The sequence below is a fragment of the Malaclemys terrapin genome, chromosome 6 (assembly GCF_027887155.1).
Source record: "Malaclemys terrapin pileata isolate rMalTer1 chromosome 6, rMalTer1.hap1, whole genome shotgun sequence".
Classification (NCBI taxonomy): Eukaryota; Metazoa; Chordata; order Testudines; family Emydidae; genus Malaclemys; species Malaclemys terrapin.
The window spans coordinates 133335878-133352367 of NC_071510.1; the positions used below are offsets into that span (position 1 = coordinate 133335878).

The 16490-nt window shown below is 61.6% G+C and overlaps 1 protein-coding gene across 1 annotated transcript in view; it reads right to left on the bottom strand.

Moving 5' to 3' along the window:
- NPR2 (natriuretic peptide receptor 2) overlaps nucleotides 1-15539 on the bottom strand; it is an 81292-nt gene extending 65753 nt beyond the window's left edge. The window contains exon 1 of the mRNA XM_054031912.1: nucleotides 14698-15539. Coding sequence (XP_053887887.1) covers nucleotides 14698-15394 — 697 coding nt within the window. The 5' untranslated portion in view covers nucleotides 15395-15539. The remainder of the gene's footprint in view (nucleotides 1-14697) is intronic.
- Between the last annotated feature and the right edge of the window lie 951 nt (nucleotides 15540-16490).

Below are 16490 nucleotides of genomic sequence, written 5' to 3' on the forward strand. Positions count from 1 at the left end.
AAACAGGGCAGTTACAGCCCAAGGCTGGGGTTTTTTCCACCTCTAAGGCAAACCAAACCAGCCAGACTAGGAGGACTTCGGTCTCACCCCCTGGCTAACCGCAAGTCTCACAAGCAATCTCCTTAGACACCCCAGTTTCCCAGTATTACCACCAGTGCCACTCGTTATGGGGACAAATGGTTATGAATACCAATACCCCAGTAAAAGAAAAAGGTTCTCCCGATCCCAAAGGACCAAGCCCCAGACCCAGGTCAATATACAAATCAGATCTTATCCACAAATCACGCTGTTGCCAGTCCTTTAGAATCTAAAATCTAAAGGTTTATTCGTAAAAGGAAAAAGGTAGAGATGAGAGTTAGGATTGGTTAAATGGAATCAATTACATACAGTAATGGCAAAGTTCTTGGTTCAGGCTTGCAGCAGCGATGGAATAAACTGCAGGTTCAAATCAAGTCTCTGGAATACATCCCCCGCTGGGATGGGTCCTCAGTCCTTTGTTCAAAGCTTCAGCTTGTAGCAAAGTTCCTCCAGAGGTATGAAGCAGGATTGAAGACCAGATGGAGATGAGGCATCAGCCTTATATAGTCTTTTCCAGGTGTAAGAACACCTTTGTTCTTACTGTGGAAAATTACAGCAAGATGGAGTCTGGAGTCACATGGGCCAGTCCCTGCATACTTTGCTGAGTTACAAGGCGTATCTGCCTTCTCTCAATGGGTCCATTGTATAGCTGATGGTCCTTAATGGGCCATTAAGCAGGCTATGCAGAGCTAATCTCAGCTTGTCTGGGATGTCACCCAGAAGCATAGCATAAGTTTGCCATACAGACAGTATAGAGCCAATATTCATAACTTCAACTACAAAACTGATACACACATATAGACAGCATAATCATAACCAGTAAACCATAACCTTGTCCTAGACACCCCATTTGACCCCCTTTATACAAGATTTGGGTGCCACCACAGGACCTTGGTTGCAACAATGATCTATATGGTCCCAGATTATATCAATAACGTCACAACCCCCTTTTGGCACCCCCAAATCTTGGCGCCTTAGGCAGCTGCCTAGTTTGCCTAGCGGTTACACCGGCCCTGCCTGAGCCCCAGTGAGTCTAACCCCGGCCCTGCTCCCTGGTTTATCTCGGCCGCCCCCAGCCCCTGCCCGCCTGCCCCGGTGCTGTGTGGCTGATGCCGGGCGCGTTACTCTCATGCTCTGCAGCGCTGCCGACACTGGTCAGACTATTGCGAGTAGCGGAGGCGAAGGGGCTGGTGCCGGGTCAAGGCCGCTGCCCTTCCTGGGTGGGGCAAGACCCTTCCCCCAGCCAATATGGCGCTACCCCTGCTCTGCTGCGCTCAGTGGCCCGCACCGCCTGCCGGGGAACCTCCCCGCAGAGACAGACCCACGTCTGTCCCCTGCTCCCCACACTGCGTCTCAGCTCTGCAGGGGCGGCCCCACACGCAGCACACAGCGCCAGGAGCCCATCCTGGGAATCCCGCTCCCCGGAGGATGGGGACAGTGGAGAACTTGGCCTGTCGGTGAGATTGCTGAAGGGACGGCTCAGCGGCGACATCCCCCCGACCTGTCAGCCCCTCGGCGGGGGAGCGCACGCAGGGCAGTGAGCCGGCAGCTGGCACTGGGCAAACCCAGCCAGACGCGGCCTAGGGAGGGGCACGATGCCTGGGAAGAGCTGCCCTGCCCTGGAGACGGGGGGAGGGGTGGGGGGGTCTCTGTCACGGAGTATTGGGGGACTCAGGGCCCTGCACCCCTGGCTTCCTGCGATTCACCATGACTCTCAGCCAGCCAGTAAAGCAGAAGGTTTATTTGGATGACAGGAATACAGTCCAAGACAGGTCTTGCAGGCACAGACAACAGGGCCCCCCTCAGTTAGGTCCAGCTTGGGGTCCCAGGGCATCCCAGCCCACCCCCCTTTGGGGGGGTCAGAGCCATCTCTGCCTCCCAGCCATCTCTCCAGCCCGCTTCCAACACTCTGCCTTCAGCGACCCCTCCCACAGCCTTTGTTCAGTTTCCCGGGCCAAGGTGTCACCTGGCCTCCAACCCCTTCCTGGGTTCTCATGTTACACGCTCAGGTATTCGCCTTCGGGCAGACTCCCAAACCCATCCCCCAATGCAGACTATCCTAGCCACACTCCCCTGTCAGCATTCACAGACCACAGTAAGAACAGGCCCAGTTCGTCACATCCTCCATCACTCGGGTCCTTGCAAGAGATGGGGCATCTCTTCCTGCAGCTGGGCTCTGGCTCCCCGTGGCTCGGGGGGGTGTCTCTGGCCAGGTGATGCTGGAGCTCGGGCAGCCCCAGATGGTCAGACTGGTCCCTAGGATGCTGGCTCCAGCGACCCCATCCCACGCTACATTCAGGGCAGCCCCGGCTGGAGTCCAATGGCCCGAACCCACTCGCCTCCATGCTCTGAGCTCCCCAATGCATGTCCCTCATGGCACTGGGGACCCCTGCAGGTGGTGCCCCTGGACCAGCCCTGCCCCCACCCACAAGCGAGCCGGGGGCCAGCAAAGGGAGTAAAGGTGAAGGGACGAGGCTGAGGGGCAGACAGCTCGCTAAGGAAGAATGGAAAGTTCACCTGGCTCCTTCTCCAAGAAAAGCTCCCCCGTCACCCACAGCCCCCCCGCTCTCATCACCCCCCACTGCTGTCACCCACAGCCCCCACAGCCCATCACCCCCACCCTGCTGTCACCCACAGCCCCCCCGCTCTCATCACCCCCCCACTGCTGTTACCCACAGCCCCCCCCAGCCCATCACCCCCCGCTGCTGTCACCCACAGCCCCCCCCAGCCCATCACCCCCCGCTGCTGTCACCCACAGCCCCCCAGTTCTCATCGCCCCCACCCTGCTATTACTCACCCCCACTTCCCCACCTTGCTGTCACCCACCCCGTGACACCCTCACCCCCCGCTATCACCCGCAGACCCCCACCCCCGCTGTCACTCAATGTGCCTCTTCACTGCAAGCAGAGGCAGAGTGGCGCAGTCGGCCCGCGGCTCACCGAGTTCTAGCCCAGGCTCCCCACAGGGTGTAAATCAGGCTCCTGCGCCCGGTTAAATGCCACGGGGCCAAGCCAACGCCGCTAATGGAGCTCGAGGTAGGAACACACCGTTCCGGCAGTGCAGGAAACCCCCCCGACCCACGCGTGCACACGCCCCCCCACACCCCACGTGTGCACCCCCCCGTACGCACACTTCCCCCGCCCCCCGCCTCTCTCCCTCTCCCACACCTCAAGCTGTGGCCCGAGAGCCGATGGGGCCCGAGCCGTGATGGGCCCATTGCTGTACATGGCACTAACCAAGAGCCAGAACGTGAACATCCCCCCACGGCCCCTTCCCAGGGTTGGCGACTCAACGCATGGCTACGCAGGTGGTGTCGGAGAGAAGGCTTTGGATTCTTCGACCATGGGATGGTGTTCCAAGAAGGAGGAGTGCTAGGCAGAGACGGGCTCCACCTAACGAAGAGAGGGAAGAGCATCTTCGCCAGCAGGCTGGCTAACCTAGTGAGGAGGGCTTTAAACTAGGTTCACCGGGGGAAGGAGACCAAAGCCCTGAGGTAAGTGGGGAAATGGGATCCTGGGAGGAAGCACAAGCAGGAGAGCGCAACAGGGGAGGACTCCTGTCTCATGCTGAGAAAGAGGGACGATCGATGAGTTATCTTAAGTGCCTATACACAAATGCAAGAAGCCTGGGAAACAAGCAGGGAGAACTGGAAGTCCTGGCACAGTCAGGGAACTATGATGTGATTGGAATAACAGAGACTCGGTGGGATAACTCACATGACTGAAGTACTGTCCTGGATGGATATAAACTGTTCAGGAAGGACAGGCAGGGCAGAAAAGGTGGGGAAGTTGCATTGTATGTAAGAGAGGAGTATGACTGCTCAGAGCTCTGGTATGAAACTGCAGAAAAACCTGAGAGTCTCTGGATAAAGTTGAGAAGTGTGAGCAACAAGGGTGATGTCGTGGTGGGAGTCTGCTATAGACCACCAGACCAGGGGGATGAGGCAGACGAGGCTTTCTTCTGGCAACTAACAGAAGTTGCTAGATCGCAGGCCCTGGTTCTCATGGGAGACTTTAATCACCCTGATATCTGCTGGGAGAGCAATACAGCGGTGCACAGACAATCCAGGAAGTTTTTGGAAAGTGTAGGGGACAATTTCCTGGTGCAAGTGCTGTAGGAACCAACTAGGGGCAGAGCTCTTCTAGACCTGCTGCTCACAAACAGGGAAGAATTAATAGGGGAAGCAAAAGTGGATGGGAACCTGGGAGGCAGTGACCATGAAATGGTCAAGTTCAGGATCCTGACACAAGGAAGAAAGGAGAGCAGCAGAATACGGACCCTGGACTTCAGAAAAGCAGACTTTGACTCCCTCAGGGAACTGATGGGCAGGATCCCCTGGGAGAATAACATGGGGGGGAAAGGAGTCCAGGAGAGCTGGCTGTATTTTAAAGAATCCTTATTGCGGTTGCAGGAACAAATCATCCCGATATGTAGAAAGAATAGTAAATATGGCAGGCGACCAGCTTGGCTAAACAGTGAAATCCTTGCTGATCTTAAACGCAAAAAAGAAGCTTACAAGAAGTGGAAGATTGGACAAATGACCAGGGAGGAGTATAAAAATATTGCTCAGGCGTGCAGGAGTGAAATCAGGAAGGCCAAATCACACTTGGAGTTGCAGCTAGCAAGAGATGTTAAGAGTAACAAGAAGGGTTTCTTCAGGTATGTTAGCAACAAGAAGAAAGTCAAGGAAAGTGTGGGCCCCTTACTGAATGAGGGAGGCAACCTAGTGACCGAGTGTGACGAACTGGGCCTGTTCTCACTGTGGTCTGTGAATGCTGACAGGGGAGTGTGCTGGGATAGTCTGCATTACAGGATGGGAGCATACCTGAGTGTGTAACATGAGAACCCAGGAAGGGGTTGAAGGCGAGGCGACTCCTTAGCCGGGGAAACTGAACAAAGGCGGTGGGAGGGGTCACTGAAAGCAGAGTGCTGGAAGCAGGCTGGAAGGAGGCTGGAGAGATGGCTGGGAGGCAGAGATGGCTCTGACCCCCCAAAGGGGGGTGGGCTGGCATGCCCTGGGACCCCAAGCTGGACCTAACTGAGGGGGGGGCCCTGTTGTCTGTGCCTGCAAGACCTGTCTTGGACTGTATTCCTGTCATCCAAATAAACCTTCTGCTCTACTGGCTGGCTGAGAGTCATGGTGAATCGCAGGAAGCCGGGGGTGCAGGGCCCTGAGTCCCCCAATACTCCGTGACAACTGGTGGCAGCGGTGGGATCTACTGCACCCCGTGGACGGCGCTTCCTGCAGTAAGTGACTGGGGAGCAGTAAAACGAAGGGGGATTGACGGGGACCAGGCCGGCTGAAGAGTGGGAGAGAGACGGTTATTACCCCTGGGAGTGTGTGACCAGCGAGAAGGACTTTTGCAGTAACAGGGTCCCCCGGGGGGATCGCAGCGAGTGGTCCCAGGGGCGGAGGAGTCTGCAGCTCGACCCTGGCAGAGAGGTGGTGACCTCGAGAAGGGCTGGCACACTAGGGGTCCCCCTGGGAACTGTGGGGAGCTGTGAGCACACAGGCCGGTGAGTGGCCAGCAGGAAGATGTATGCCAAGCGGCTTAAGAGCGACCTGGTGGAGCTGTGCAAGCAGAGGCGGCTGCGCATTGGGAGGCTCACCAAAGAACAGCTCATTGCCCAGCTAGAGGCGGAAGATCGCGCAAATGAACTGATCCCTGTGTCTCAGGGAAGCAGCCTGGCAAATGCAGCGCAGGCACCAGTGTCTGTCCCAGCTGGGAGTGGTCAGCCGGCTGCTGAGGGCTTCCCGAGACCCCTCCTTCCTATGCCTAGGGGAAGGGTGGGGAGGAGCCCAGCAAATACCGAAGGCGCCGTGGCCCCCCCGGCCAGCAGAGGATCCTCCCGGCGACGTTCGGCATCCGGGGAGCGGAATTGGCTGGAATGGGAGAAAGAGCTAAAACTGAAAGAGCTGGAGGATCGTGAACAACAGAGACAGCATGAAGAGAGACAGCATCAGCGTGAAGAGAGACAGCGTCAGCAGGAACGGGAGGAGAATGAGAGACAGAGACAGGAGAATGAGAGACAGCGTCAGCATGACCTGGAACTGGCGAGATTGAAGGGCAGCGAACCCCCGGCTGCGGTGAGTGAGGGGGGACCCAGGACTGCACGGAGCTTTGATAAGTGCATCATGGCCCCATACAAGGAGGGGGAGGACATGGATGACTTCCTGGAGGCCTTTGAGACGGCCTGCGAGCTGCACCAGGTTGATCCCGCGGACAGACTCCGGGTCCTTACCCCCTTACTGGACCCCAAAGCCGTGGCATTGTACCGCCAACTGGGAGAGGCAGAGAAAGGGGACTACGAACTATTCAAAAGGGCCCTGCTACGTGAGTTTGGGCTGACTCCTGAGATGTACCGGGAAAGGTTCCGGAGTCAAGATAAAACCCCTGAGATCTCATATCTGCATCTAGCCGTCAGCATGGAAAGATACGCCAGCAAGTGGGCTGATGGGGCCCAGACGAAGGAGGACCTGATTAAACTGCTGGTACTGGAGCAACTGTATGAGCGGTGCCCATCTGACCTGAGGCTGTGGTTGGTGGACAGAAAGCCAGAGAACCCGCGACACGCCGGGCAGCTGGCCGATGAGTTTGTAAAGAGCCGGTCAGGGGATGGCAGGGAGGAGCCCCAAAGGAACAGGCCCGCCGCGATGCAGAGAGAGAGTCACCCTGGGACCTCCCAAAGGGGGAATATGGGGAATCCCCTCCCACGGGGAATGCCCAGCATCAGGACCATCCGACCCACTCAAGGGGACCCATGGGACATGGGCTGCTACCACTGTGGCCAAAAGGGCCACATACGGGCCCAGTGCCCCAGGCTCAGGGACAGACTGAGCAGGCCGAACCCACAGAGGGTTGACTGGGTAGAGACCCAGCCCGGCGAGAGGCAGCATTCCCAGGGAAGGGGGGCTGGCAGAGTACCACCTGCTAAGGTGGGAGGAGAGCCCCAGGCCAGCTTCTCTGGGGGGCCAGATGCTCCGGATTCAAAGTTCTCCGTTTACAGGGTTGGCGCGGGGCTGTCCCTGCGGAGCGAGTGCCTTGTTCCCCTGGAGGTGGATGGGAAGAAAGTTTATGGTTACTGGGACACGGGCGCAGAGGTGACACTGGCCCGGCCCGAGGTGGTGGCCCCAGATCGGGTGGTGCCCAACACCTTCCTGACCCTGACCGGGGTGGGCGGGACCCCATTCAAGGTTCCCGTAGCGAGGGTACACCTGAAATGGGGGGCCAAGGAGGGCCCCAAGGACGTGGGAGTGCACCACCATTTGCCCACTGAGGTGTTGATGGGGGGGGACCTAGAGGACTGGCCAAGCAGCCCCCAGACCGCCTTAGTTGTGACCCGCGGTCAGAGCCGGCGAGGGGCACTGCGCCCTGGCCTTAGGGGGGGTGCCTTGCCTGAGGCGCGGGACCCTAACCTGGTGGGGAGGGAACGCCCAGGGACGCGGCTCAGGGAGGCTGCAGCTTCGGACCCAGCGGGCGAGAAAGAGCAGGTGGCCATCCCCGTCCCAGCTGCTGAGTTCCAGGCCGAGTTACAGAGAGATCCCTCCTTGCGGAAGATAAGGGACCTGGCCGACCTCAATGCGGTACAGACAATGGGACGAGGTGGCCGGAAAAGGTTCCTGTGGGAGAAGGGGTTCCTGTACCGAGAATGGGCTCCCCCAGGGAAAATGGAGTCAGGGGGGATCAGGAGGCAGCTGGTGGTACCCCAGAAGTATCGCCGCCAGCTGCTGTGCCGGGCCCATGACATTCCTCTCTCAGGGCACCAGGGAACCTGGCGTACCCAGCAGAGGCTGCTACGGAGCTTTTACTGGCCTGGGGTCTTTGTTACTGTCCGACAGTACTGCAGATCCTGTGACCCCTGTCAGAGGGGGAGGAAGGCCTGGGACAAGGGGAAAACAGCTTTAGGACCCTTGCCCAGCATAGAGGAGCCTTTTCGGAGGGTGGCCAAGGTAAAAAGGGCGGCTCTAAACCAAGAGAGCCCAAAGCACAGACCTCCAGACTGGAGCGCTGGGAGAAGACCACAGCCCAGTCGGAGCCCCAGAGGTATGGGGGTGGGAAAAGGGCGCAGGCCGCATAAACCTTCCCACATGCGAACTGCGAGTGCCATCAAGCAACCCCAACCTAAGGGGGAGCGTAAAACTGGAGGGGCCTGGTGTAATTCTCACCAAGGAATGGGAGGGATGCGGGGGCATCCATGGGAACGGGGGTAGGTTCGAACTTCCCCGGGTCACTGGCTAAAGTGACCCTGCTCAGTTCGGTCTCGAAGGGGGGAGAGATGTGACGAACTGGGCCTGTTCTCACGGTGGTCTGTGAATGCTGACAGGGGAGTGTGCTGGGATAGTCTGCATTACAGGATGGGAGCTGCCCGAGGGCGCATACCTGAGTGTGTAACATGAGAACCCAGGAAGGGGTTGAAGGCGAGGCGACTCCTTAGCCGGGGAAACTGAACAAAGGCGGTGGGAGGGGTCGCTGAAAGCAGAGTGCTGGAAGCAGGCTGGAGAGATGGCTGGGAGGCAGAGATGGCTCTGACCCCCCAAAGGGGGGTGGGCTGGCATGCCCTGGGACCCCAAGCTGGACCTAACTGAGGGGGGGGCCCTGTTGTCTGTGCCTGCAAGACCTGTCTTGGACTGTATTCCTGTCATCCAAATAAACCTTCTGCTCTACTGGCTGGCTGAGAGTCATGGTGAATCGCAGGAAGCCGGGGGTGCAGGGCCCTGAGTCCCCCAATACTCCGTGACACCGAGGATGTGGAAAAAGCTAATGTACTCAATGCTTTTTTTGCCTCTGTCTTCACGAACAAGGTCAGCTCCCAGACTGCTGCACTGGGCAGCACAGTATGGGGAGGAGGTGACAAGCCCTCTGTGGAGAAAGAAGTGGTTCGGGACTATTTAGAAAAACTGGACGAGCACAAGTCCATGGGGCCGGACGCGCTGCATCCGAGGGTGCTAAAGGAGTTGGCGGGTGAGATTGCAGAGCCATTGGCCATCATCTTTGAAAACTCATGGCGATCGGGGGAGGTCCCGGATGACTGGAAAAAGGCTAATGTAGTGCCCATCTTTAAAAAAGGGAAGAAGGAGGATCCGGGGAACTACAGGCCAGTCAGCCTCACCTCAGTCCCTGGAAAAATCATGGAGCAGGTCCTCAAGGAATCAATTATGAAACACTTAGAGGAGAGGAAAGTCATCAGGAACAGTCAGCATGGATTCACCAAGAGGAAGTCGTGCCTGACTAACCTAATTGCCTTCTATGATAAGATAACTGGGTCTGGGGATGAGGGGAAAGCAGTGGATGTGTTATTCCTTGACTTTAGCAAAGCTTTTGATACGGTCTCCCACAGTATTCTTGCCGCCAAGTTAAAGAAGTATGGGCTGGATGAATGGACTGTAAGGTGGATAGAAAGCTGGCTAGATCGTCGGGCTCAACGGGTAGTGATCAATGACTCCATGTCTAGTTGGCAGACGCGGTTTCAAGCGGAGTGCCCCAAGGGTCGGTCCTGGGGCTGGTTTTGTTTAATATTTTTATTAATGATCTGGAGGATGGTGTGGACTGCACTCTCAGCAAGTTTGCAGATGAAACTAAACTAGGAGGCATGGTAGATACACTAGAGGGTAGGGATCGGATACAGAGGGACCTAGACAAATTAGAGGATTGGGCCAAAAAAACCCTGATGAGGTTCAACAAGGACAAGTGCAGAGTCCTGCACTTAGGACGGAAGAATCCCATGCACTGCTACAGACTAGGGACCGAATGGCTAGGTAGCAGTTTTGCAGAAAAGGACCTAGGGGTTACAGTGGACGAGAAGCTGGATATGAGTCAACAGTGTGCTCTTGTTGCCAAGAAGGCTAACGGCATATTGGGCTGTATAAGTAGAGGCATTGCCAGCAGATCGAGGAACGTGATCGTTCCCCTTTATTCGACATTGGTGAGGCCTCATCTGGAATACTGTGTCCAGTTCTGGGCCCCACACCACAAGAAGGATGTGGAAATATTGGAAAGAGTCCAGCGGAGGGCAACAAACTGATTAGGGGTCTGGAGCACATGTCTTATGAGGAGAGGCTGAGGGAACTGGGATTGTTTAGTCTCCAGAAGAGAAGAATGAGGGGGGATTTGATAGCTGCTTTCAACTACCTGAAGGGGGGTTCCAAAGAGGATGGAGCTGGATTGTTCTCAGTGGTACCTGATGACAGAACAAGGAGTAATGGTCTCAAGTTGCAGTGGGGGAGGTCTAGGTTGGATATTAGGAAAAACTTTTTTACTAGGAGGGTGGTGAAACACTGGAATGGGTTACCTAGGGAGGTGGTGGAATCTCCTTCCTTAGGGGTTTTTAAGGTCAGGCTTGACAAAGCCCTGGCTGGGATGATTTAGTTGGGGATTGGTCCTGCTTTGAGCAGGGGATTGGACTAGATACCTCCTGAGGTCCCTTCCAACCCTGATATTCTATGATTCTATGATTCTAAGGGCAGCAGGACCCCTGTGCCCACCCAGGACATGGGCCAGAGACACCAGGGGCAGATCTCTTAGCAACCCATCCCATCCTGAGTGAAAAACGGTCACTGGGGGAGAACTTCCCCCGCCCACCTCCTCTCTCTCGGCACACCGGGACCAGAGCTTATGGCCCTGCCGGTCCCCCCTTTGTTAAGTGCCCACGGAGAATGAAAGTGCCATTTCTAGGGTGGCCGGCAGGAGGTTCTATCCCCAGGGTGGGGGACGAGGGGGACACCTGCAGAGACTTGTGTGATCTTACAGGAGAAAAAATTACATACAACAAAGTGACCCCCAGCCAGCCAGCCCCCCCCCCCCACTGCTAGCCAGCCCCCCCCATGCCTCCGGCCAGTCCCCCTACACACCGCCAGCCAGCCCCTCTCCCCCACATGCCCACAGCCAGCCCACTGCACACCCCCGGCCGGCCAGCCCCCCCATACACCGCCCTCTAACTAGCTCCCATAGAACCCTAGCCAGCCCCACAGACATCCACAGTGAGACCCCTGTGACAGCCCCCCCCCCAGCAGACCTCCAGCCAAACGCCTTCGCCAGCCCCCCACATGCTGGGCATCCCCCCCCTTGCAGGCCTCCAGCCAGCCCCATGTACCAGGCCAACCCCAGCAAGTGTTCCAGTAGCTAAGTGGGGACCTGCCCTTTCCCACTGCTCCAGCCTTGCACCTGCCCCTCCTGACCCCCATCTCCTGCTCTGGCAGCTCCAGAACTCAGCGCCCACCTGCCCCCAGATCCCTGCCCCTCTTCCTCTCTATCCCCGGCCTAGCCCCTCTGCCCCCGACGGAGCCTGGGCCTCTGCCCCTAGAACAGCCCGGGGACCCACAACATGAGCAGCCGCTGGGGGGGCACCGATGGAGCCCAGGGCCTGCCTTTGATGGGAGACAGGCTTCGAAACAGGCCCCGGCTGCTCTGCGGGCCCCTCAGTGTGGAGCAGAAAAGTGCTGGGGGAGCCTGCTCTGAGCCGTCCCCCTTGGCTCAGCCCCGGCCCTGGGTCCAGGAGCCCCTGACACCCACATGGGGCAAAGTCTGGCGCAGCTGGGGAATCCCTGGCCAAAGCCACCAGGCTCCAAGCGGGGTGAAAACATGTTTGGGTTTGCGGCGGCGGCAGGAATGTGCAGGTCCCTGGATTCCTGCCCCTAGCGCCGCCCCGGCGCTAATTGGAAACAGAGCGGCTGCCCTGCCGGCGCCTCCCCGGCCAGGAACGGGACGGCCAGGCTGTCTCCCCGGCCAGGCCAGAGCCCTGCTCAGCACCCCGGCCGCCAGCTGAAATCCCCTCCCCAAGGGGGCCCCCAGCCACTCGCAGGCCGTGGGATTGAGCAAGCCGTGGGAGGAGGCTGCAGCAGGAATGTCACAGGGTGCTTGCACACAGGCATGCCCACGCCCTGCCGTGGGGGGAGCAGGCGCAGCGGGACAGGGGAGACGCCAGGCTCTGGGACAGGCCTGGGCTCTGGGACAGGCCTGGGCTCTGGGACAGGCCTGGGCGCTGGAAGGAACCAGGAGGGTGCAGGGCCCCGGTGCCAGTATCGCTCCCGGGCAGGGATCTGCTAATGCCCACATTAATGCGACCGAATGCCCACGTTCCGTCTCAGCCCAGCGCTTCTCCGGTTGATCTCAGGCCCTTTAGCCCAAGCTGAGGCCTGCTGGGCCTTCTAGCCCCGAGCACGTTCCCCCGGGACGTAGGAGACGCTGGGCACCCACAGAGCAATGAACAGAGGAGACCTGGCGGTGGGTGTCTCCCCACCCTGAGCAATGGGGTCAGGGACTCGCTGCCACCCGTATAACTAATTAAACCATCCCTGGAGCAGGGACTCAGCCTAGGTCTCCAGCACCTAGCGAGTGCCCTGGCCGCTGGACCACCCCCAGTCCCCTTCCTCTGACCTAGCCCAACCACTGCCTATTGTCAGTCACAGAGCCCTGGCACAAGGTGAGGGCCGGGTCACTGACCCCTCCCTGAGCTGGGCATGGGGCCCTGAGGGCCCAGCATTCAGACCCTCCGCTGGGCTCAGGGGCCAGGTCCCCTCACGCTCTCAGGGATGCCGCCCAAGGGCCAGGGCACTGCAGTTCCCCGTTCCTAACTCTCAGCAGCAAAAACTGCGTCTCCAGCCTGGGCCTGCACCTGCCTGCTCCCAGCAGGAGTGTGGGGCAGCACAGGGGGCACCCCAGGCCCAGCACCTGGGGCAGGAGCCGGTGCGAAGCACCGACTGCCCCATGCTCCACTCCTGCTGTGACCGGGCTTCCATGGGATCAGAGCGGAGCGCCCACCAGCCACACCGGCTCCAGCATCCCAGACTCCCTGCCCTTCTTAATGACACAGCATCTTAAGATCCATTAGCCAGCAGTCGAGCAGCTGCCTCCGGAATCAATAACCCCTTCTCATCAATAATGAACCAGCCTCAGGCTGCCCTTGGGCTCCAGCTGCTCCGTAATCCTCTCCATTTCCTCCTGCTCCCGATATAGCCGCTCTCCCAGGGCCACCTCCCCGGTGGGCCGGCAGCTTTATCAATCCATCAGCAGGCTGGCGCAGCCCCCAGCCCCCTCCCCCCATCACCCGGGCCTGGAATCCCAGCTCCAGCCAGCTGCCGGGAAAAGTCACGCACTTGTTTCCAGCTCCATGCTCTGCTCCCTTGCAGCTGCCCCTCTTGGGGACCGGGCTGGGGCCGGAGAAGGTGACACTGCCCAGCCTGGCCCAGAGGGCGCATGACAGCTCAGAGATTGGCACTGCTCTGCCGCTCCCTGCAAGGGGGTTTTAGCCCACGGTGCCTTCCCCAGGCTCTGCCCAGGCCAAACCCCACCCCCATCATGGCACTAGCATGTCCTTCACCACTACTGCGCTGCTCCCCTCCCCTCTGCTTGTCTCTCGCTGCATCAGTGCAGCGGACGGGGACCCCGACCTCGGCCGGGCTCTGGGCAGCGCCCGGCCCGACGGGGGCCCCGACCTCGGCCAGGTTCTGGGCAGCGCCCGGCCCGACGGGGCCCCGACCTCGGCCAGGTTCTGGGCAGCGCCCGGCCTGACGGGGCCCCTGACCTCGGCCAGGTTCTGGGCAGCGCCCGGCCCGACGGGGGCCCAACCTTGGCTGGGCCCTGGGCAGCGCCCGGCCCGACGGGGGCCCCAACCTTGGCCAGGTTCTGGGCAGCGCCCGGCCTGACGGGGGCCCTGGGCAGCACCCGGCCCGACGGGGGCCCCAACCTCGGCCAGGTTCTGGGCATGACGGGGGCCCGATCTCAGCCGGGGTCTAAGTGCTGCTATCACAAATAATAATAATAAAGTCCCACCCAGTGCCCCTGAGCCACATTGCCAGGACAGGACCAGGGTGCCCCTGGAACAGCCCGGGACCCCACACCAGAGCCAGGCCTACACAGCCTGTGGGGGGCGGGCTGCGCCAGAGGGGTGCAGTTCCTGTAAGGCGCAGCCCGGTGGCTGGGGGTTCCTGCAGCTCAGTCCGGGCTAGTTCCTTCCCCTCTGGCCGGTCTCACCCCCCCCCCGGGCACAGAGCTCGCCCAGGAGTCGCCGGGGTCTCTCCTGGCTTCTGCGGGCCCCGCCCCACCCGGCCAGCTCCATTTACTCTCCGGCCGGAGCCGCGTCCCCCGCCTCCGGCCCCCGCAGAGCTGAGCCGCCCTCGCGCTCGGTCCCTGCCCCGGCTCCGGCTCGGCCGCTTGTCCCCGCTCCACCCCCCGGGACCGCCGGACGGCCACAGCGCCGGGGAGGCTGGGTCCGCGCCGGGGCCCGAGGAGAGCTGGGCGGCTGGTGCTTCTGGGCTGGGGGCGGCGGGGGGCTGCCCCTCGCAGGGGGCCGGGCTGGGGGGCGCTGTATCAGGTGCCATGGAGCGTGGAGGAGACCAAGGCGTGGCTGGTGTCTGGGCACCGGGCGGAACCCCGGGCTGGTAGCAGGACTCCTCCGGGCGCGGCGATGCCTCCTGCTCCGCTGACGGCCCGGTGATACCTCCTGCGCGGACACTCAGCCCAATTTCCCAAGGGCTGCGCGCGCCCACAGTGCCCACCCAGGGAGCAAAACGGGGGTGCGGACCCCTCGGGAACCGAGCCATGAGTGCGCCCGGCCGTCCCGCTGCAGCCCGGGCCCCCTCTGCCCGTGCGCCCCGCGCTGCGCCCTGCCCCGCGCACTCACCGCGCCCGCTGGCCCGGAGGAAGTGCATGGCCGCGTCGGCGCCGCCCTCGTCGGGCGCGTAGATGTGGTAGCGCACGGTGAGGTTGAGCGCGTCCTGCAGCTCCTGGTACACGCCCTCGATGGTGAAGTAGTAGGGCCGGTCGTCGGTCTTGTGGTCGGCGTAGAGCAGCGCGGCGCGGGCGCTCCAGTTGAAGTGCGCGTGGAGCTGCGAGACGAAGGCGCCCAGCTTGGGCGCGGAGGGCCCGGTGCGCACCGTGGTGCCGTAGTGCTCCCGCTTGTGGCTGAAGCCCGTGGCCACGGCCCCGGCCGTGATAAGCGGCAGGCGCCAGTGCGAGGCGAAGCGCCCCACCGAGGCGGCCGGGTAGACGCAGCCCGGCCCGAAGAGCACGTCGGGGTCGTGGTAGAGTTTCAGGTCCACGGCGTTGAGGGGCGCCACGTACTCGGAGCAGGCGCCCTCCAGCTCCGAGCTCCTGAAGTGGAGGCGGACGGCGAGCGGGCCGGGCAGCAGCGGGGGGTCGCCGCGCTCCAGCGCCTCGAGCGCCAGGCGGATGGCGGGGCCCACGCGCGGCCAGGCCCACGGGTAGCTCACGTTGCGCTCCGGCAGCACCACGGCCAGGCTCAGGCTGCGGTTCGCGTCCTCGGGCTCGGCGCGCCCGGCGGCCCAGAGTGCGGCCAGGAGCAGCAGCGGCGGCGCCATGGGGGGCCCGAGCCTGCCCCGGGGGAAGCCGTGCGGGGCTGTCGGTGCCACGCTCCGGACGCGGCTCCTGCTCCCTCGGCCGCCGCTGGCTCCGAATGCGCCGAGCTCCCCAGGAGAGGCGCCTCCTCCCCCGGCCCGGCCCCGGCCCCGGCCCCCGCTGCCCTGCGCCTCCCTCCGGACGTGACTGCACAGAGCCCGCCGCCGCGGAGCCGCCCAGCGCCCCCTGCCGCCTCCGACGCCGCCAGGAGCGACCCAGCCGCCCGCCGGTGCCCGCCCGCCGGTCCCTCCCCGGGCTGCGCGCTGGCCTGGGCCGGGGCGGCCCGCGGGGCTCTGCACCGGGGCTTGGAGGCGGATCCGCGGCCCGGTAGAGCTGGGCGCCCCCTCGGCCAGCCCCGCCCCAGGCCAGCGCTCAGCTGGGGGCTGCGGGGATCGGGGCCGGCGGCTGCAGCCCGTGGGCGCCTCGCGCGCTGGCCCCACGATCCCGGCACCAAATCCTGGAGCGCGGCCGGGACGCCCCGGGCTGCAGGCGGTCACGGGGGAGGAAGCACATTCACCAGCTCCCCGCTGAAAGCTCACAGCGCTCCGCCATCCTTAGGGACAAGAGTCAACGCCCCAGGGGGTGGAAGGGGCACTCCGCCTCTCTGGGGTGGGCTGCCTGTTCTGGGAGCTCAGGGCAGCCAATCCCCAGCCGGACCCGCACTGCGGGACGGGTGTGATGGGAGTGTGGTCCTGGGGGTGAGCCTCTGCATCAAGCCACCATCAGGAGTATCCCCCTCGCCGGCAGCAGGACCAGGCTCCCCTCCATATCATCCTCCCCCCTAGCTTCCACTAGAAGCCCCCCATCCCTGCCTGGCGCCTTCCCCGACCTGTGCCCCTGCTGAGCTGCTCCCCAGACCCTCCCCAGGCCCTTGGATGGTACTTCCCCAGCAGAACTGCAGCCCCCAGCTGTCAAACCAGGTGCAACCCCTGCGCTCCCCCTGCGCCCCTCCCATGTACCCACGGCCTCTAGCAATGTCCCCGGTGGAGTCGCCGTGCCATGTAGCTTACAGGGCACTGGCACAGGACTGGAGCCAGAGCATGTGGGGGGGGGGGTGTG